The 21,965-nt window shown below is 49.2% G+C and overlaps 1 protein-coding gene across 7 annotated transcripts in view; it reads right to left on the reverse strand.

Annotated features, from left to right (window-relative positions):
- Window positions 1-21,965, reverse strand: part of LOC135902261 (uncharacterized) — a 761,927-nt gene that overhangs the window by 336,248 nt on the left and 403,714 nt on the right. For 6 of the 7 annotated variants that reach the window (XM_070541346.1, XM_070541345.1, XM_070541343.1 and 3 more), the window contains 2 exons: window positions 20,874-21,030; window positions 4,247-4,504 (listed from right to left, as the gene is read on the reverse strand). In XM_070541346.1, coding sequence (XP_070397447.1) covers window positions 4,247-4,504; window positions 20,874-21,030 — 415 coding nt within the window. The remainder of the gene's footprint in view (window positions 1-4,246; window positions 4,505-20,873; window positions 21,031-21,965) is intronic. The other variant, XM_070541347.1, reaches the window with a different exon arrangement.

Genomic DNA, 21,965 nt, shown 5'->3' on the forward strand with positions numbered 1-21,965 from the left:
ACTGGCACGCTGGAGCCTCAGACTACAAGAAAACGACATTACTGTAACACACAAGTCCGGAAGAAAACACTCCGATGCCGATTGCCTATCACGCGCCCCCATTGGCCCGCCACCGCAAAACGACGAGAATGATGACGCCTTCCTTGGAATGAGAAGCGCGGAAGACTTCGCTGAACAGCAACGGGCCGACCCGGAGCTAAAAGGCCTCGTCGAATATTTGGAAGGGCACACCCACGTTGTCCCCGGCGCATTTAAGCGCGGATTATCTTCCTTCACGCTTCAAAACAACCTACTCATGAAGAAGAACTTCTCACCAGTCCGCGCCAACTACCTTCTTGCAAGCCCTACATGACGATCTGACCACTGGACACCTCGGATTTTCCAGGACACTATCGAGGGTACAAGAAAAGTATTATTGGCCGCACCTGACTGCCGACGTCGCCCGTTATGTCAGAACATGCCGAGACTGTCAGCGACGCAAGACACCGCCGACAAGGCCAGTCGGTTTACTACAACCAATCGAGCCTCCTTGCCGACCATTCCAGCAGATCGGGATGGACTTGCTGGGACCCTTTCCAACGTCAACAACCGGGAATAAGTGGATCGTCGTGGCGACGGACTACCTAACCCACTTCGATAAAACTAAAGCACTGCCGAAAGGTAGCGCAGCCGAAGTGGCGAAATTCTTTGTCGAAAACATCCTGCTGTGACATGGCGCCCCAGAAGTCCTCATCACCGACAGAGGAACGGCCTTTACAGCGGAGCTCACCCAAGCCATTCTGAAAAACAGTCAGACAAGGCACAGGAGGACAACGGCCTACCACCCGCAGACGAATGGTCTTACAGAGCGGCTAAATAAGACCCTCGCCGACATGCTAGCGATGTACGTCGACGTCGAACACAAGACCTGGGATGCCGTGCTGCCGTATGTAACATTCGCTTACAACACGGCGGTGCAAGAAACAACACAGATCACGCCGTTGAAGCTGGTTTCCGGCAGGAACGTGACGACGACGCTCGACGCCATGCTGCCGCACGTCACTGACGAGGAGAACCTTGACGTCACTACCTATCTCCAGCGCGCCGAAGAAGTCCGACAGCTCACCCGCCTGCGGATAGAGAACCAGCAGAGGACCGACAGCCGACACTACAACCTCCGACGACGCTTAGTCGAGTACCAGCCCGGCGACCGTGTTTGGGTATCGACCCCGATACGCCTACGAGGACTCAGTGAGAAACTACTCCGACGCTATTTTTGGACCCTACAAGGTCATCCGGCGTATTGGCGCTCTGGACTATGAGGTCGTGCCAGACGGCATTTTGCATTCACAGCGGCGCCGCGCACGATCTGAAGTGGTCCACGTGGTGCGCCTTAAACCCTTTTATGGACGCTGACGAAGTTCCTTATTTTGTTGTTTTCTTTGCTACGAGTGCTTCTTTTATTACTTTCGTTTGTTTGCAGCATCGGGTCGATGCTTTTTAAGAGGGGGGTAATGACACCTGTAATTATCTTTATCGGGCGACCACGTTTGGCCGCCTAACAAATGTTATCGCGCAGAGCAGGACGCGCTTGCATGTATGCGCGACGCGAATAGTGTAGAACTTTGTGAAAGACACGCGGGTCCCATCGGTTAATCTGGAGCATTTGACGGCTGATCTATAAAAGCCGACGCGCTTGACCCGCTGATCAGATTTCCGACGATCGCCGACCATGTTCGCCGCTTTCGTTGTGCTATAAGTGTAGCCTGTTTTTGTGGGCACAGGTTCGCCCAATCAAAGCTAGTTTTGTATTCACCCGTATTGCTGCTTTGTTCACCGTCACTACCACGTGACAATATAATCTCATGCAACCTAGTGGCTCACCTGGGGTGCGATCTTGTACGCGTTCGAAACTCGAACGGAGGCGGTCCGTTCTTTCCGTCGCGAAATTGGCGGTCCGTTCCGTTGCGTTCGTCCGATAGCAGACAACACGGAATGATTGACAGCAGATATCACTTCACAATTGACGTCATGGCGTTCGACACCGTTAAAACTGACCAAGCGTGTGCGGCTCGGTGGAACGGACCGCTTCCGTTCTATTTTGGAACGCGTACAAGATCGCACCCCTGGAATCTATCAACTTCTTTTACCCTCACCAGCACATCTTCAGAAAGCTATTTTCATGCTAGACCCAACTCGCCGAGTTCCCCCATGACATTGATTGATGCTATTTTCTTAGATTACTCGAAAGCATTCGACCACGTTTGCCCCAATTAGCTGCTTCAAAAACTCGCATCTATCCGGTACCCAAATAGTTTGCTTTACTGGCTTGAACACATCTTAATATGGCGTACGCAGTTGACCTCCACAAATAACCATAATTCTTTCCTTAGCAGCCTAACATCGGGTGTGTCATAAGGTACTGGTTTATAGCCTCTACTTTTTCTCATCTACATCAATGATTTACCAGCTAACATTAAGAATAACCTGCGTCTTTTTGCGGACGACTGTGGCATATATTCGCCTATCAAAGGCTCGAACGACATCACCGCACTACAACAGAATCTTGATTCCAGCGCAGTAGTGTGCGAGAAATTGCTCATCCCGCTGAACCTTACTAAATGTAAGGGCGTGTTATTCACCCGCAACCACAGCTTAACCAGTCAAACCTGCCTAATTCAGCTCATATCAATCATGGGCCGTCTCGCAAATACTTCGGCGCTCACATGACATCGACACTATCATGGTCAACCATATGACACCATCAGTTCTAATGCTTCATGCACGTATACTCGCCGACAAAATATTGCGGGTTCCGCGAGCGCTTGGCGAAACGACCCTCCTCCGCTGCTAGCTGGGCACCCCTGCTGTCGAGACCGACATCTGCACGCATATTGCGCGTCCATCCGGGACTGCAAGCGTGCATGTCTCCGCGCTTTCTCCTTGCGCGCCGGCGATATACGAATGCAGCCACGAGGTGCCCCTCTTGCGTCTGGCGCTGTGGCGGCTTCGACGGGCAAAACTTCGTTTGTACAGCGGAAATGAAGGGTTCATTTTCGTCTTGCCTATCTCCTTCTATAGAGCACCTTTCCTGCTATGCTCTTCTGCGGGAGAACGCTGCGTTCGTAAAAAGAAAGAAATAGTGAAGATTGGCCTCGAAAAGGTGCAGCACCGAAAAAAAGAAACGACTTGTTACGTTCGCCACCTGGCCCTATGCGCCAGTGCTCGTGACTCGACAAAAAGCGGCCGCAGCAGCGCGCGCAAGCTCATGCTTCTAAACACGCTTCACATTGTTTTGCCCATCGAAGCCGCCACAGCACCAATCGCAAGAGGGGCACCTTGCGGCTACATTCGGATATCGCCAACGTGCAAGGAGGAAGCGCGGAAAGATGCACGCTTCCATGTGTCAGAGGGACGCGCATTCGTGCAGGCGTCGGTCTCGACACCAGGGGTGCCCAGCTAGCAGGGGAGGGGGGTCGTTTCGCCACGCGCTCGCGCAACCCGCAGTATATTGTGGGCGAGTGTTCCCTTGCATATTTAAAGCGTAACCTTAAAACCGAATCACCAGAAATAAAAAAAAACTAGCATATCTAACATTCGTACGCCCACAGTTAGAATATGCGTAATCTATTTGGCACCCTTCCCAATCATATCTCACCTATGGCATAGAAGCAATACAGAATCGCGCTGCTCGGTTCATAACTTCCAGTTCCTTTCGAGAAACCAGCATAACCGCACTATCACATGCACTTGAAATACCATCACTGGCTTCTATACGGATAATCTGTGGTCTCTGCTTGCTTCCTACCTTTTATTACCATCCACACTCCAGGAATTTGCTGTTAATTCCACATTTACGTACATCCTCCCGCTTAAGCCACCATCGTCCCATAGCACATGTTATCACCCGATCATCTGCCATGAACACTTCATTCTTCCCTGACGCAATGACCCATTGGAGCACTCTCCCAGAAGATATTGTATCATGCACTGACCATAGATCGTTCCCCGAAATGTTAAATAACTTCAATGCCTGATTACCGATCCTACCCACCCTTACTCCCACAGGATTCTCCCATTGTTTCACGTTTGTTCCTGGCTTGTTTTTATTTATTGTTGTTTCTTTACTGCTTTGTACATTTGTTCTAACATTGTAGCAAGGAATAAAGCCCCCCCTTATGTAGTGTGTTCGGGTGTTTAAGATGAAAATAAATGAATGAAATGAATATCAGGTATCCTATTGACAAATGTTCTACAGAAAGCTTACCTCGACCGCACGAAGTTTTGCGAGGAGGAATCCGAGTGCTGCGGTGGTGAGTAGAAGCCACACGGCACAAGCCATGGCAGCTTCTATGCCTACCCGTCGGACAAGCATGTAGAATATCAGCGGCATGACGAGCAGACCAGCTGCTGGCATCGGGATCAGTGTGACGCCGAAAGACAACGTTGTGCAGTCCACGCTGAACACAGACATAATGTAGCCCGGAGGATTAAATCTGCGGGCGGTCGCCGAATGACGCAGCATCTGGAGAAGCGGGTGACATGGTAACTGATGAAATCCATATTGGTAAATGAACACATCATGACGCCTTCAGCAAGGTGAGCTACGAAAGCAGAAAGGGCACATGGGCTACAAGACCTTTTGTTTTCTCGCATCCAGCTACTGCTAAATGTTTACACACAAAATGGAAACAATATATATTAAGGCTCACTTTACCGCAATCACGTTAGGGAAGACATTTGCATGTGCGTGAGCCTTTCTTCCTCTGCGGCTGCTACAGGGCCGACACGTCGAGCCAGCTGTGCGTGCAGGAGCTCGGCCGAGATCTACTGTCGTGGCCAGGCTGACGCGCGCATGAAGGAGCAGAGTAGACGAGATGGCTGTTCTGTCACAGGTTAAAGCGCGGCGAATGTCGGCAACATTTTTGTGCCTCTCGCGAACTAATAATGAATATAATGAGGTGATGTAGAAAGTGGGCCTCGGCTGAGATGCGGCGATCAATACTAAACCACCGGAATGGTAGAAACAATCAGTACGAAGGCATTCTCTCTGTCCTTGTTTATGTTTGTGGCTTTCTATCATCTTTCATTCCCACAGCCCCTTACCTCCACAAAGAGTAGCTAGCCGGTTTATGAATAGCTAACATTTCGGTCGTTCTCTCACGGTTCTTCTTCTTCTTGAGCGTAACAGTGGCGCGTCGGTCGTGGTTCGGTCGAAAGAGCTGAAGGACTTGTGAAGCCACAATTTGTATTTGTAGCTAAGGGAGGGGAAGGATGAATACTGGCTGGGGGCTGTGGAATTCTGGCTGTGGAATTCTGCAATCAGGTCCCCACAATTCGCCAGAAATTTTTGGCCCACCCCCAATTTCGTCGGTCTGTCATGTGACGTCACGACAGCCGCATAGCTCCTTATCTGATATGACGTGTGCACACTGATTATGCATGATTAGAACGCACAAAAAATAGTTCCTTATTCGACGCCTTTTCGCTATTAGCCCTCTGCTGTTGGTCAAAAGATTTTGGGCTGCGCCCACTTCGCCCGTCAGTCACGCCACATCACAAAACCGTTAATACTGACCGCGTCACAGTGACGTGTAGGCGTTAAGGGTGCATTATTATGCCAAACAATAGTGCTTTTTTTTCTCAATAGCCATTCACTGCTCCGTTCTCAAAGCAATGGAAGACGGCTGCCCGCCGATGGCTCAGCAACTCGTTACTCGCACCAGCCGGTGAGCACGATTCATTTCCGTTACTATACCTTTTTACGGGAGGAAGAAGAAGAAGAGCACGGAGCAGACACGTCCCTCACATCGGCTCCGTCTTTTTCGATGTTTCGCTGGCCAATTTTTCGAGGTACGACGATTTCAAACACATCATCACATTCGTGAAGTTGCCCAGACTCGACTGATACGAAGTTTCGAGGTGGGAACCAATTTTTGACAATTTTCTTGGACTTTCTCTGTTCATACCACTACGCGCAGAGCTAACCCTAGCGAGGAGCAGGGCCCGTTAGGCCTTGCCGGCGTACGTGCCAGGCGGACAAGTCCGACTCCCGTATGCAAGAGGAAGAGGGCAACAACGAGGAAGATTTCTGTTGGCAAGTGGCTACCGGACGACGATACCGTGCTGTAAAAAAAAAACAGCAGCAACGCGGCCAACGCGACACCAATTACCCCGCAAGCGTCCGGCGGAGACGCCGCTACCGGCGGCAGCAAGGGAACCGCCACCAACACCGGCTCGATCAAGAATAGTATACCCAAGGCCTCAAGGATGCCCCAACTGCCCGAAGAGCATCGGAAGATTATAATCAGGCCACGAGGAGGGCTAAGTTTGAGCTACGTAAGTACCACCGCTATTGGAACTGCAGTGATCGAGGTTTCAGGCCTAACGGCAGAGCAAGCAAATAAAGACGTGGTGTGCCCCAACTTCACACAAAACATCATGGTGGTGAGCAGGCCTGAGCCAGACCATGCGGCAAGGTACGTGAGAATCAAGTCCTTCAAAATTGTCGAAACGAAGTACGAAGTCAATGCGTACGAGACCGTACGCCAGGTGCAAAGGAGTGATTAGACGAGTCGACATCAGGGACTCCCAGTCCACTATCACAAGGAATATCGTGCATGAGCGCAACATGCTCGCTTTGGCCGCCAAGCGCATCAAGACGTCGGCCTCAGTCAATCGTCCTCTTCGATGGACTGAGAGTGCCAAGCTTTGTGCGCTACGGGCCGACCTTGTTGAGATGTCATCTCTACAGGAAACAATTTGATGTGTGCTTTACTTGTGGTAGGGTAGGACGGCGCTCGGACGTGTGCCCCACGCCGGACTCTGTTCAGTATAGAGGGTGCGGAACCGTCAACCCACGAGCGGACCACGTTTGCACGCCCAAGTGCAAGTTCTGTGGAGGAGACCATCCCACCGGAGACAAAGTGTACAAGTCGAGATTTCAAACACCCTATTCGGTACGAGCTCGCCGAAGGGAACGCGCCCGGTCACGATCGGCCACGAGGGAGAGAAGCTGCTCCAAGTCGGGAGGAGCGTAGGCGCACTTAGAAGATGGAACACCTGGTGCCAAGCCCACAGCTGCGACCGCCTGGGCGGATAAAGTCAAAGGTACGGTGAGAGTCGTCGGCGACGCCACTACGCCGGCGGTGACTGAAAGCAATGATGCCAGAATAGAACAGTTGATTAGGAAGGTAAACTCTTTGCATAAAGCTAATGAAGAGCTGACTAAACAGGTAGCAGAACTGAAAAGAAGGCACAGCCGAGCCCTGCCAGCGTAGCAGTAGCCAGACCAGTACGTCAAAGCAACGAACCAAGCGAGGGAGATAACTTCCCCGCCCCGAAAAAAAGAGCAGTAAGCCCCGAATCTGACTCCGTTTTTTCAGTCCTCAGCGAGCTGAAAGAGGTAATCGAAGAAATGAGAGAGGCGACGGAAAGGACCAACTTTAAAGTGGATAAACTATGGAAATGGAGGTTAACGGCCGAACAGCGATTCAAGAAACTCGAAACGAAATGCGAAGACGACGAATTCTTGCCGTCAGAATCAGAAAGCGTAAGATTGCTCTCCGGAACGTCATAGGGCGCTCCAAAGAGATCGATCGCGGGTAGCAGCAAAATTAACCCATTCAATAATCATGGATAGCGCCCACAGTTTTAGTTTGTGGCAGTGGAATTCTCGCGGATTCCTCAACAAAATGGCATCGCTGCGCCAATAATTAGATCGATAGGGGTCAAACGAAAAGTAATTATGCTGCAGGAGATTTTAACAGACGAAGTAAAGCAAACCGTGTACAAATCGGTATATAGAGAAAAAGATTGCGGGAGGGGATTGTCCACCCTCATTGACAAATGCATAACCTTTATCGAACACGATATCCATCTCGCATTGAGTAAAATCGAGTATATCCTAGTAGAAGTCGTACTCAGAAGGCATAAGGGCAGGGCACAGAGTATCTTCTGCCTAAAGATTTATAGCAGTCGCAGCTACAAGAAAGAAAGCTTTAGGGCACTTTTCAACGAGGCACTCGCAGTCGCAAAGAGCTCCCCGCTCATCATCGGAGGGGACTTTAATGCCCCCTACCAAGCGTGGGGATACGCTTGGAATGCAAAGGAAGGTGAGGGGTTATGGAACCTTGCCACGGACCTGGGACTGTGCCTGATCACCGATCCGGCTTTCGCCACCCACTGTGGAACGTCCACGTGCAGGGACTCTACACCCGACCTAACTTTTGTCAACAAGTCGAAACAAGCTAGATGGGAAAACTCGGGCACCGATCTAGGCAGCGACCACTATATCATGCTCATCGGTATAGGTATGCCGAAAGAAGAGACCAGAAGCTTTCGGTGCACGGACTAGGAGCTTTTTAGGAAAGTTAGATCGAAGAGACTAGAATCGGAACCGATAGAAGCGGGCAGACAGTCCTTCCAGACCTAAATCAACCAGCTCGAGGAGGACCTCAGGGAGGCCACTAAGGAAATTAAGACTGAAGAAAAGATAGCTTAGACAGTAGGCTCGCACATCTGATCGAGGCCAAACAATCCATCCTGCAAAGTTGGAAAACGCAAATACTGAACCGAAAGCGCAGGAAAAAGATAGCGTTGCTAAACAGACAGATCAAGGAGCATTCGAGAACGCTCGTGAAACAGCAGTGGGACGAAGTGTGCCACTTCGTCCCACTGCTGAGGCGAAGCGGAGACGAGACTACTGGAGAGCATAAACGCCATGGAAAGCACGCTAGGGAAGATGGGACTCAACTGTTCGGCGCTAAAGTCGGAGCTTTTGGTCCTAAAACATCGGCGCAGGGGTCGAAGACCCAGGGGCGACGTCCCCGTGGAGGAACCCAAGATTACCATACGCTGTCACGACGGATCCCCGATCAAGCAGGTGGAAAAGATTAGAGTTTTAGGCTTCCACATAGCAACGGGAGATACTAACCTCAATGCCAGTCAACACATTTCAAACAAGACGGACCAAGTCATCAGGTTACTAAGGAGAATCAGCAACAGACATAGAGGCCTGGGTGAGGAGCGCTCTAAGGCTAGTGCACGCCTTCGCTCTCTGTCACTTCACCTACGTGGCAGGTCTGTTTAAATGGTCGCAGGCCGAGCTGAACAAGCTCAACACTATGATCAGAAGGTTAGTCAAGGCTACCCTAGGTATACCCATCAGCACATCGAACGTGAAGCTCATGAACCTAGGCGTGCACAACACGAGAGAAGAGATGGCGGAAGCGCAACAGATGGCGCAGCAGGAAAGACTCACGAAAACGCGAGCGGGCAGGCTTTTACTGAAAGCGATAGGGACAGACCCCAAGAGATCGATGAAACCGAAGCAATCCGAGGTAGAATTGAGCGCGAACCTTAGAGACGCGATCAGTACCACCCCCCTCCTGAGAAATATGCACCCGGAACACAATGTTAGCAGGAGAAAAGCGAGATGAAAGCTTTGTCGAAAGAAATTGAACAGCTACGACAACAGGCGGCCCTTGTAGACGCTGCCTGGGTCAAAGGCAAAGAGGCCTACACCGCCGTGGTGGTCGACAGCCGGGACGAGGTACGGGACGCCGTCACCATCTTCACTAATGATTCCGCGGTGGCGGAGCAAGCCGTGATTATCAAGCCATCAGGAACCGTAAATGGCCTTTCATCTATAGCGATTCGAAAGCAACAATTAAGAGCTTTGACAAAGGCTGTGTAGCTGGGACTGCGGCTAAAATTATCGACAAGGTCGAAACCATCAAAACCGAAATCCGATGGTTTCCTGCACATATGGGACAAGTGGACGAGATTTGGCCCAACCTCAACGAGGTGACGAACGACCTGGCATGAGGACTTGCTTGCCGTGCCGGTCAGAACCGAACCGACGCCCACTACCACCCGGGGAGCATAAAGATCACTTACTAGCTTACAACGACATCACTAAATATTACTACTTAGGGCGTAGGCGATTTCCACTGCCCCACGAAAATTTGAATAGGGCTCAGGCAGTCACGCTACGTTTTCTGCAAACCGGGACGTACCCCACTCACTATTTCATCAATAAAATTCACCCCGAAAGAGAAATTAGGAAAGAATGTATCGTGTGCGATGGCATCATTGACATCAGATACATGCTGGCGGGATGTTCCGCGACTCTCGCTGACCCTGAAGAAAAATGGCTTTACTGGCACAAGATGATATCAAGCTCTTCATATCAAGATCAACTACGGGCGGTCCAGAGGGTCCACAATGACGCCATAAGGCTCGGCCTGGTGGTGCCAACGTGGACGCGGCCCGCCTCGGTCTGAAAAGACCGGGCTTCAGGACACTAATAAAGTTTTGTACCTCTTTACCTGGCAGTAAAATGTTATCGGGTCCTTCTGGCACGTATAAGCCATCGCTCTGGCAGCTCTTACTTGGTGAGGATCCATTTTAGCAGCATTCTCAATCTTATGTTGCACGCCGCCGCGATTCTCGACCAGCCGCCGCAAGCTAATGCTATCTTCGGCTGGTCGTTTCTGAGCACTCTGGAGCGCTCTCGCAAGCGGCGTTGTCTTCGGCTGGTTGAAAGAGGGTGCACGCCCTGCGTTCGGCTAGTTCTTCTCGATTGCTCTCCTCTATCTTGGAGCGCTCTGAGGCGCTCCGAGCCCTGTCGTCGGAGCAGTCATCGAGATTGAAACGTCATCGCAGCGACGCGTCGCTGCTGTTGGCGATGGTCCACCGTAACCTTGGCCACCTAGGCCGCTTCATGCTGGCGTCTCGACGAACGTTCGTCCCGCCGGCACGTCCACCGGTTTTTCCGGCAGGGCCGGGAGCTTTGGATAGGCGAAACATCGGACGTTGGCAGTAGTCACGTGGTTTCACATCAGCAATTTCCTCCTCCGAGAGTGAGTCGCACGTTCGGCTTGCGCGCTTGTCCCCTACCTTTGAGCTCGGGAAACGACCGATCTACCCGACTCTGCTTCGGGGCATACAGGGGACCAGTCGAAGATACCATAAGTAAAAGCAAGAGGAAGAGGACCAATCGTAGAAACCGGTAGACACTGTCTTGCCACTGCGAAAGCACGGCTCTGTGTCGGACGCTGCTGGCGTCTGTGTGCGCTTCACCGTCAGCATCTTCGTAGAAGTGACCTAGGATTAAGGACTCATAATGGTAACAGCGCGATCAAAACGACAAGGAATGAAAGGGCACAGGACGAGCGCTGACTCACAGCTCAGTTGTGAGTGTGTCCTTTCGTGTCCTTTCACTCTGCCGTCGTTTTAATCGCGCTGTTACCTATATGGATGTATACCAACTCGCCCAACTTTCCGCTTTAATATAGGATTGAGGAATTTGAAGTGGTTGAAGTAGGATGCAAAAAAGCGCGATGTTGTTCTGGGTGCCAAACGAAAGCAACATTGTCCCTTGTGAGATAATGCAAGGCCTCCGCTATTTTTGAAAAGTTTGGTACGAAGCGACGGTAGTTCGCGTAAAGTCCTACTAAAAAAACGGCGAACATCGCGCTTGTTCGTAGGTGTCGGGAAGGCGGCAACTGCTCGCGCTTTTTCAGGATCTGGACGAGTTCCATCGCGCCTGATGACATGACAAAGAAATTTCAGCTCCTCGTAACCGAAGTGGCATTTTTTAGGACTAGTCAACGTCAAAAGTACACGAAAAAATGACGACGTCTTTCAAATAAACAAGAGACGTTTCCCACTGCAGACCGGACAAAACAGTGAGCATGATTCTTTGAAAAGTTGTAGGAGGTGAGCAAAGGCCAATAGGAAAAAGATTGAATTCAAAAATTGCGTCAGGAGAAATAAATGCGGTCTCTTCCTGGTCATGGTGATCCACCTCGAGTTGTCAATACCCACTACACAGATGCATCGATGAAAAAACATCTGGAGTAGGGAAGTTGCTCAGTGAGTCGTCGATGCAAAGAAGTGGATAGACGTCTTTTTTTTTTTGCGACGTTGTTGAGTTTTTGATAATCAACGCAGAAGCACGGTGTGCCGTCTTTCATTTTAGCTAGCACCAACGGCGACGCCCATGGGCTTGTAGACGGCTGAATGATGTCGTCACAAGCATTTGCTTGACTTGTTCACGAATGGCGTCTTGTTCTCGGTGAGACACACGTTCGGCATGACGTCGGATGGGTCTATCGGTGGGTTCGGTTATATTTGTATGCTGCGCAACAAGTGTCGGCTTGATTTTTGACGCCGTGGAGAAGCAGTCGCTAAAGTAAAGGAAAAGTGAGCGAAGACTATCTTGCTGTTGAGCCGATAGTTCGGAATTCACATCGAGCTGAATTGTAGACTATTTGTCGTCGTGCGGGACGGAGTAAAGCTTTGCGAGTGATAGACTGGTATTTCTGTAACCGACTTCTTCGAAGTAAAGGACAACAGCGTGTCTCGTGAAGGTGCTGGCATTCGTGACTAAAGTTCGTGATCAGGATTTCAGCAGGCTGTTTGGTCAGTATGAAGAGGCCGCGGGCAACGCATACTTGACGAGAGAAGAGGATGGACACAATGGTTTCTGCATCTGCAAAAGTCGTTCGGCCCTTATCGCTCACCAGGGTAACCATTAGACTGAAACATGGCGGTACGGAACCAGAATCGTCAGACACGCGCACCGCCATCTTTCGCGATTTTCAATCCTGCAAGCTTGCGTTACGTCAAAATGTGAAATGCAGCTCTCGAAAATTTACAGTGGCCCCATATTCTGTAAGATAGTGAATTCCAAAGCTAAGCTGCCTGCAGCATTCCAGTAGCATGACGAAAGATCCGATGAAGGCACCACCACAGATATGCACTCGGGCAGTGCACCTCCCGGCCGACGTCACGAGGTGACCACTCCAGGGGTTTCCCCAGGAGTCGAATCAAGGAAGGGTGTCTCAATGGCTGGGGGCGGGGAGCCGGGAGGCTAGGTAAACTATAAAAACGGTCTTTTTTCAATCCATTAGTTAAAAAATAGATGTATATTACCCAAATGCTGATGCCCGTGACGTATGTTTCCCTTTTTCTCTATATACACGCGGGAGGCGGTGGTTTCTATTTAATCTCAAAAACACTTATTTTTTTTGAAATTCAGTTTTTACCGAAAAAAGGTCAGTATACAGTTTTTAAATGGTTGACAATTTTTCAGTATATAAGGACATCTTCAAACTAGTTGCCAGCGCCAATGACAATATTTAAGTTTTTGAAACAATTCTTAGGGATTACACAAATTATGCAGCACTTATAAAGCGGGCACATGAAAGAGGACCACTGCAGGAAAAGATTTTAGCAAAAAAACTGCGGCAGCCAATTTAGAAAAGCTGAGACGTGGCCACGTAAACCGACCGTAAACACAGGTAAACATCAAAGACCGGATGTTTCCTGGGACGTCTTCCGGTGGCTGAAGCCTGCGGCGTCACCTGTAGGGTGACGCCTCAGGCATCACAGGGTTTGAGGAAGTTCATGGTCTCCACAGGAAGTTCACGGGGTTTGAAATTGTTGCGGAGGCAATCACTGCTGACGATTCTCGTAGGCTATATTAGGTGTACGGATATATGACACCGGTCATCACTTTTCGTCGTCCTCATATCCGGCCTGGGAAATTCCCCGGCTTCGGTGGCAGAGGTAATTGGTACAATCTATGAGGAGGGTGGTGCAGAACATTCATTTGCCTTGCATGTCCTCGTAGATCGTCGCGTGCCCGCGCGCCGATCCAGGTGGCCGAGCCCTTCCCCTACCCCAACTCCTCTCCCCTCGCCCTCCCTCATGACTCCCTCGTAACACCCTCACCTTCGGCTGTCTCCGCACATGCCCGGCGGCCCGCCGTCAGCTTAGCCCACTGTATGACGTTTCACGTTTCGTTATCTGCTGTTATCGGGAAGCGTGCGCTGCTGTGCTTTGACCGGCATGGGTAGTTTCGTCAGTTTCGTGGTCCTTGATAGCTGTGTGCTTGTGCTCCGCGATGTTTCACCCGTTTCACGACTCGTACCGCTCGTGCATTGTGCACTGGTGCACGAATATCTCAAAAACAAGCCCTGCAAGGTTGTTCCGGGTGCCTAAAAACAACAGGTGAGCGCGCAGACCAAAGGAAATCAGAAGGCGCATGTACAGGAACACAGCCCAGCACAAGTGTGGGCTCCATGAGCCTCCGGACATGGTTGCGCCTTCAATGTGCTACATTTCCCTCCTACCGGTAGAGAAAGCTGAGAAATAGATGTTCCTCCTCATTGTCACCTGGTCTATGACTTGTGCTTTTCCGTGCCAAGTCTCATTCTGCAACTTCAGTAACTTAGCTTTCCATTTCGCCCTCAGTGCTTTTTCTGTGTGTCACATTCTACAAACGTACTAACAGCTGAAAAATTACGGTTCGTGTTTGTGTGTTATCTCAGTAATCGCCGATGGAAAAACCGCGCGAACAACCTTCATGTGTAGGCATCATACACTTTTTTTTTCCGGAAAGCATGAGCATTGCAAGTGTCCTAAATGCAGATTTTTGCAGTTCGTGTTTATTCTAGGAAGGAGTGCCTAGTGCCTTAAGTGACGTAATTTTACTGCTATGCATTCCATTCGGGGTGAAACAAAGGCCGTATTGTTGGCTTACTTTACCTGATCTATGATTGAGGGCGTAAACTTTATTTTCAAATCAATAAGATTCGACTCCGGCGTCTTTTTAGCGGGTCTGGGCACCCGCCGCGGACGCGGTTCCGAGACCTTGTCTCGAAGCGGCTTCCTCAGCTCGCTGGATGGCAGAATAAGCCTTTCTGCGAATGTTTTCTATGTGCTGCTGCAAAAGCCGACCACCCTCTGTCCCTCTCGCCACCATTACTCAAGTTGTGGCCAAGTGTACAATAATGTGATAATGTGTAATTCAGCCTTCGGTACAATGTTATTTTTGTTCTGCCATATCTGTTCAATTTTGTTCAGTAGTAATGAACATGTCACGCATTTCATATACTTTCGTGCAGGTTTATAATTAAGCTCTTCTATTTTTTTTCGGTTGGCTGTCAATCAATCTTCTCATTTATTACATTTTTAGGTATTTTGCGTGCCATTGTTTCTGCCATTACCAGTGAGTTTTTCTCTTTCGTTAGTTGTCATGTCTATGTCATATACGTCGCACAGTTTTGTGCAATATCTTAGTGCATATATCAGAAGCTCGTCCACATCTTGGTCTTGAGGGGGTTATATAAATATCTTTCTTTTTATATGTTTGTGTACACGAAACGGCCTTTGCGTTTTCTAGCGTTTTTTGGTTATTTCACTGTCTGCGAACTTTTGTGTTTAGTACTCAAGTCATATACCTGTCACTTTCTTTTTCAATTTCTGAGCGTTTAGCACGCAACCTTATATGAAAAATCTTTGTTTTCAGAAACGAATTCAATAAAGCGAGACCAAGGATCTGTTGTGTTGGGAATGGAATTTTTTTAATGTCCCCGCACATGCTGGTACAAGTATGGGCAAGACTGCGTGCGTGCCACCGCAAAGCCCACTGCGCACCACGCGCCAGCTCGTGGTATACCCGCCGTGGTTGCTCAGTGGCTATGGTGCTGGGCTGCTGAGCACGTGGTCGTGGGATCGAATGCCTGCCACGGCGACCACATTTCAATAGGGGCGATATGCGAAAACAGCCGTGTACACAGATTTAGGTGAACGTTAAAGAACCCCAGGTGGTCGAAATTCCGGAGTCCTCCACTATGGCGTGCCTCAGAAAGTGCTTTTGGCACGTAAAACCCTATGTCTTTTTTGGCTCGAGGTATGCCGTAGCGCGCGTGCACGCGCGATAAGAAAAAGAAAATACCAGAACGCGCCGCGTACAGGCAAAAAAAAAAAGTAGGCGGCGCGCGCGCCATGGGGGAAAGGGAGCGGAGCGTGTCGGCATAATAAAAACAAAAAGAAAATGAACGATAGGAGGAGGCGCCGCGCGGCTGCTGCAAAGTAAATATACCTGGTAGTGAAGCTTTGATAGGAGCCCATACGTTCAAAACATGGAGGTCCATTGCCGGTTCATGGGGTTTAGCGCCATCTGTATGTGGTGGAAACACTTCCGGCGGAAGAAAAAATAACGTGACGCCGTGTCCGTTAAAAGGAGAAGTGACGTCATTTTGTTTTCGAAGGCGCGAAATTTGTTTTGTTGTTCTTCCTTTCGCGCTATATATTCAAATGCCCCGCCCTTCGACTTGATGGGCGTTTCGAGCTTTCAGCGTGGAAAGCGATGCAGGAAAAGGCCAGCCGTACGGTTGTCGAAATCGCATCCCTGCACAGAACATACTTTCTTTGGAGGCCGACGAAAGCTTTAGGTGTAGAGTGCTGATCCTATTGTCGGATGCCAAGCCCGTCGGCCAGCGCAGTCGCACGAAAACAGCTACACAATTATCTGGCGGTCGTGATTCACTACTTTTGAGTGAACAGATTAAGAAGCAATGAAGTTACCCGCGTCACCAATTTCACACAAACTTCGACAAGCAAGAAAGCACAAATTGTGAGGGGGGCGTATTTCAACAGGTGATACGAGTGCGCCTTTCTGCCCATTTCAAGACGTGCATTGCACTGCGAGTGATTGTGGCGTCAACGCCCCCTGTAGCGATGGGCGCTGAAATGAAATGCATTTATTAATAATAATAAAATAAACGTATTTTCTTAACTCATCACGAATATATAAAATTGACTAGGAATGTTATTTTCGTTGAATGAGTCTAACTGTGTCTCGTTTGAATTAAAAACGCGTTTTTCTTTCCCAATGTTTGTTCCCTCCAAACATAGTCGCGCTTCTATCGCTGCTCCCATAACCCCCCATGCTGATGTCGGTGACAATCTGTACTGAACCGCTTTTCGCCCGAAGCTTCGCGACCTATTGGAATCGACCTTGGCTGCTGTTCCTGTTGCCATGACAACGTAAACAATCGTGTGCGCCACCATTTGCATCGCCTTCCTACCAGGGCGGTAACTGACCTCGCATCCCTACCAGGGCGGGACCTTGGCGCTAGCGTCGAAAGAGCGTCTGCTTGAAAACAGCCAATGGCAGCCATGCGGAGATTAAATCCTTGCCTTGTATATCATCGGGTCATGTATCTTATATTATCCCTTGCGTCCACGCTGGTAGCGGGACCGAGCTTAAGGCATGGCGGGCCATTCTCATGGTTCACTTAAATTATATGCATGCTATCGCCATTAAATGGGGGGAAGAGAGAGAGAGAACACGCAACTTTGCGTTTTAGTGACTGCAGTTGCTTGCGTCGACATGAAGGACATCTTCGTGATGCTCTCTGTACCATTCACACGCTTGTCTTCAGATCTCTCGCATTTTTTTCACGACTGTCGTATAGCAGCACGAAAAAAGTGATAACGGTGAACGACAGGAACAATGGAAACAACGCTCCAATTTTGAACCGAAAATGACTATCCTTGCAGGCGTCCCTATTTGTTTTGACATGTTTCTACATGACCCGTGTTCCACTCTGCACGTATAAAGAATGCACCATGGCTGCACGCTGTTTTTCCTAAATTTAGTTTATAAAATTCGCTTTAGGATGTATCACTTGTTTCCAATATTGATTAGCAGTGTTTGTATTTAAAAACATTCTCAATTTATAGTTTCATGTCTCGGACCACATTCCTTCCGTTTTCATTTCACATGACACCCACTGCAGCTAAAGCTTCCTATGAGGCTTCATTTTTTTCAGAGAAATTTGGTCCTTTGTTGGAAGTAAAGCCCCTTAGCTTAGAGTATACAGGTGTCCATTTTCTCTTTCTGTCTCGCTTTAGATGGTAACGTGGTATTTCACTCCTCCTTTTATTGGCGCTTGACCAAACTGCCCAGAAGTTTAATACAAGAATGGACATGAGTAAAATTTAGAGCTGAAAGGGATGGGGGGGGGGTGTCCACGAAAAATAGGGGGGGGGGGGGTCTACACCCGCCCTAGGGGTGGTGTAGGGAAAACCCTGGAACAGCCGCAGTACGGTGCTGGGGACCGTTCCACGGTGTTGTAACCTTTCGGAGTATAGCCATCAATCCACCACTCATAACACAGTAGTCGGCGCGGGTATTATCGAGGGCGGTGACTGGTAAGTTTTGACGGTTACGGCAATAGCGACGGAAAGTCCTGGGTCGTTATCAGAAGATGGCGTCGCAGACAAATCGTCGACATTAGCTTGTCGTGTCGGAGTATGTTTGTCAGGACGACCAGCAGCGGGCGCACCCCCAGAGGTCGCTGTCCTTAATTTTCCTGACGTGGACGTGGACTTGAGGACGTGGTGCGAACATCACCGAGCGTGGCGCCCGGGCTAGGTGAAATGATGCGCCGAGGTCATGGTGAAAGTGATTGGCGTGATTGTGCGGGAGAACACGGCGTTCGAGAGGCCAGGCACTGTTCAATCCCCCGTGGATGTTGACCACTGCTTCATCGGTGCCCGTTAGGGTGAAATTCCTGAAGACCCATCCGATAAGGGCACTGACGATACATATGGTCATCTTCGCCACAGTGGCAGCTAAGTGGCCTATTATCTGAGGTGCGCCACAAGTGTGATTTGTGTGTGATCTTTCGCGGGCCTACGTACTAATGCGTGTTTACGTTTGTAGCGGAAAATCGACGTGGTAGAGCTGTAACAGTGGAAGGCAAGCGTCGTCCCTTAGATGTTTGGGCAATCCGTAAGGTCTCGGCTTATGACAAGACTGGGGCTTCCACTCTCACTGATGCCAGTGGTAGGGTCAGAGCTCTGATTTCATCACGAATGTTGTCACCAAGCGCAGTAACAGTCCACTGACTAGCAGTTTTGCGAGCTTTTTCCAGCTTTTCGCCCACAACACTCCGCACAAGTTCTCGGAGTGCTGCTAAATCATGACGGCAGGTGGCACTTGACATAACGGTGACGGTGGTTTGTCGGTATAGCGTTTGGAGCATTGATGCAGCACTCGCTTCATTGCCGTTGCTTCAGTTATGGACTCAGCGACGGCAGCTGGAGGGTTGCTCACGAGTTCAGCGAATCGTTCTTTCACCCATCGCATTAGGAGACGAGCTTTTTTTTGTCTCTGCCATACCTGGATAAGCACGTAGCAACGAGGGTGACATGTCCTCGACAAACACAGCCACGCTTTCATTTGGCTTATAAAACCGACTCTGCAGAATCTGCTCGCCCTTTTCTTTTCTTTCGGGGCTGCTGTATGTCTCGCGGAGCTGTCATTGGAATTCCTGCCAGCTAATGATTGAGCCGTCATGATTCTCGCACCACGTGCGAGCATTATCTTCAGACGTACACATAGCGTGGTTCCCCAGAGTCATCCCATTCACTGACTGCGGTGACTCGGTCGAAGTGTTCAAGCCAATCGTCCTTGAAAACGTCGCCCGGAAATGACTTCGGAACGAATGCTGCGTAGACAATATGGATAGAAGTGGATTGGACTGCGTCGCTCTCGTGCGTCTGACGTACTTCTGTGGCAGGGGCGTAGGGCTTATGGGGCTTCCGACCCCCTCCCCCCTCCGAAATATTTTCGTGCTGTCCTTGCACCGCCGACCAAAGCAACCCACGGCGTCGGAAATCATTCTGGATTTTGTCAAGAATGTGTTTTTCACGCTCGAAAAAACATTTTACCACTAAAATTTAGAAGTCGGGCTGGATTTCGCGGCGACGCCAAGGCACCGGGAGTGACACATATTAAAGCACGGAGACCTATCCGAGCACAACGTTTCAAGGGCGTTTTGATGGCGCGCGCGCGGAATCGCGCAGAGGCCGCGCAGTCTACGGAGCGCATGGATGTCAATTCCAAAACTTTGTTGGTATAAAGTTCTCATAAACTTTTGATGTGAAAGAGGCACTGACATTTCTAAAATTGTGCTTTAGATATTCAATTGCGGTAGTTTGTGGGTTTAACGTTGTCATAAACATTTGACGCCAAAGGCGCATTGACTTTTCTAAAGTCGTAGATTGGAACATACAACAAGACAAGCCAAATCAACACACTGTCAGGCAAGTTTACAAAGCAACCAGCGAGATCCGATCAGACGAAGCGTTGTGGTGGTTCATTTGTGCCGTCATGTCGCATAAAAAATATCAACTTTTTTTTTTTTCACCTACGCCAAAGCAATCATGTAAAGACACTAAAGCCAACCAGGGTAACTATATACGTCCTTATTATTTTTTCTACTTTGACTTTTATTCGCGAGGACACATTGAACCTCTTCAGTTTTCTTGTTCTCGCTACCCGCGGGTTGCCGGAACTAGCCAGAGGGCGTGCGTTTCTCGTGTTGCCCCAATTACTGCGCGGCGCACCTCGGTGTGCGTTCATTTTCGTGTGGCCGAGTGGATTTTTGCCTGGAAGAGTTTCGGACGCCTTCTGGCTATTAGACGAGTAAAAGAAACAATGGTCACTCACCGCCATCACTGTCATGACTAGACCGACTGCGCCGCGTTCGCTTGAGCGCAACCTTTCCGGAAAGTCTTGTCTCGCCGGTGTAGGATACCGAGCAGTATGCGTATGGCTCTCGGTTGACCAAGCATCTCACGTTTTCTTCGATATTCATTGGGTAGCCACATTAGGTGAACAAAGTAGGCATTGGATTATGTCCAACATATTCTCCTTTCCGTTTTTCTTTTCATTTCGGTGCTCCCACCCCACAAAAAAGGAAAAACAAACATTGTTGCGGCGCAGCCAATTTTCGCATGGTGAAAGATTGCTACGCATACATTGAAATGTAATATACAAAACAAGAATAATAACAATAATAAAATTTGACCTGGATATTTACTACTAATACTACTAGTAATAACAATAATTATAATGCTAATGAGCATATATCAGTCCACTTCAAGACGGACTCACATGCTACACATTGTCGAATAATAGCATAAATAAGGAAGGTGCGGTTGCGACGCGTACAGGTGACCTCGTGTTCTTCCAGAATGCGAGGTCGCCCGCTTGTAGTTGTGCGCAAGAAGTGAATGGTTACCCTGGCGAAGACGGCGCCCTGCATGAGCACCTGAAAGCGCTCACTGAATGCAGAGCACAGGTGGTTCATGCAGCACGTGAGCGAAGCCTCTCCGACACAGGTGGCCACGAACAGCAGCGCCATGGACGACAGGCTCCCCGTGCCAGCGATGAGACTCCTGCGACAGAATTCTCGTTTTGGCTGTGTAATCAGTGGCCTGTCAGTGGCACTGTAATTTTTGTGCTTAACAGCAGCTTGGTGAATTCTTAGGTGTAAATGTATATCGAACCCCACTTTGCAATAAATTCTGGCAGTTAATCTTTTACCAACTGACGTTAGCGCCATAATAGTTTATTCATAATAACAAGCAGTTTGCTCTCATTATCGTTGGCGACGAACAGCAATCCAGGCAAGCCGCCTTAAACTACTATAGCTTGGCGATCGCAAAATTTATGCAGTATACCCGTAAATACTTGTTTCGAACATTATCAAGTCACCGTTAACAACGCACTTTAAATCTTCTGGGCACTTGGTATTTTTGTGAGGCAGTATCTTTATTTAGAAATATTTTAACTGTTCCGTTCCCTCCAAGTGGCACTTATATTACCATTATATACAAGGTCTTTCAAGGAGACGTGACACTCAATTTTTATGTTGATAAAATGTTTGGAGTCGTCCTTATAATGTTGTATAGTACTATGGTTACGTTTAACAAATTATCGTGTATAATAGCGAAGCTGTTTCCGGGTCAAGAACTCTGTGAAAGCAAAAACTATCATCATTAGCCATGGCTCTTGTAACTGCTCGCGCTTTCATCGTCGCCGTCTTCTTCCACAGGTGGCTTTGTTGGCGCTCATCACGACCGCGTTCCCATACTGCCTATACCTCTGCGAAGGTGGCGATGGCACTGGCACTTTTCCTCAACATATCGCGAAATGAAAACACGAATGTATATAACGAATGTATAAGACGAATGAACGCAGATGTACACCCGTGAGCAAAAGTATACGGACCAGAGATTGCGCGCTAAAACTCATTTTCGGCTCTGTTTGTGAATACAACTTCCAGTGAAAGACTGCAGTCCCAAACTTGGTATTACAAGGTTTCTAGTGC

The sequence above is a fragment of the Dermacentor albipictus genome, chromosome 6 (genome assembly GCF_038994185.2).
Source record: "Dermacentor albipictus isolate Rhodes 1998 colony chromosome 6, USDA_Dalb.pri_finalv2, whole genome shotgun sequence".
Taxonomy (NCBI): Eukaryota; Metazoa; Arthropoda; class Arachnida; order Ixodida; family Ixodidae; genus Dermacentor; species Dermacentor albipictus.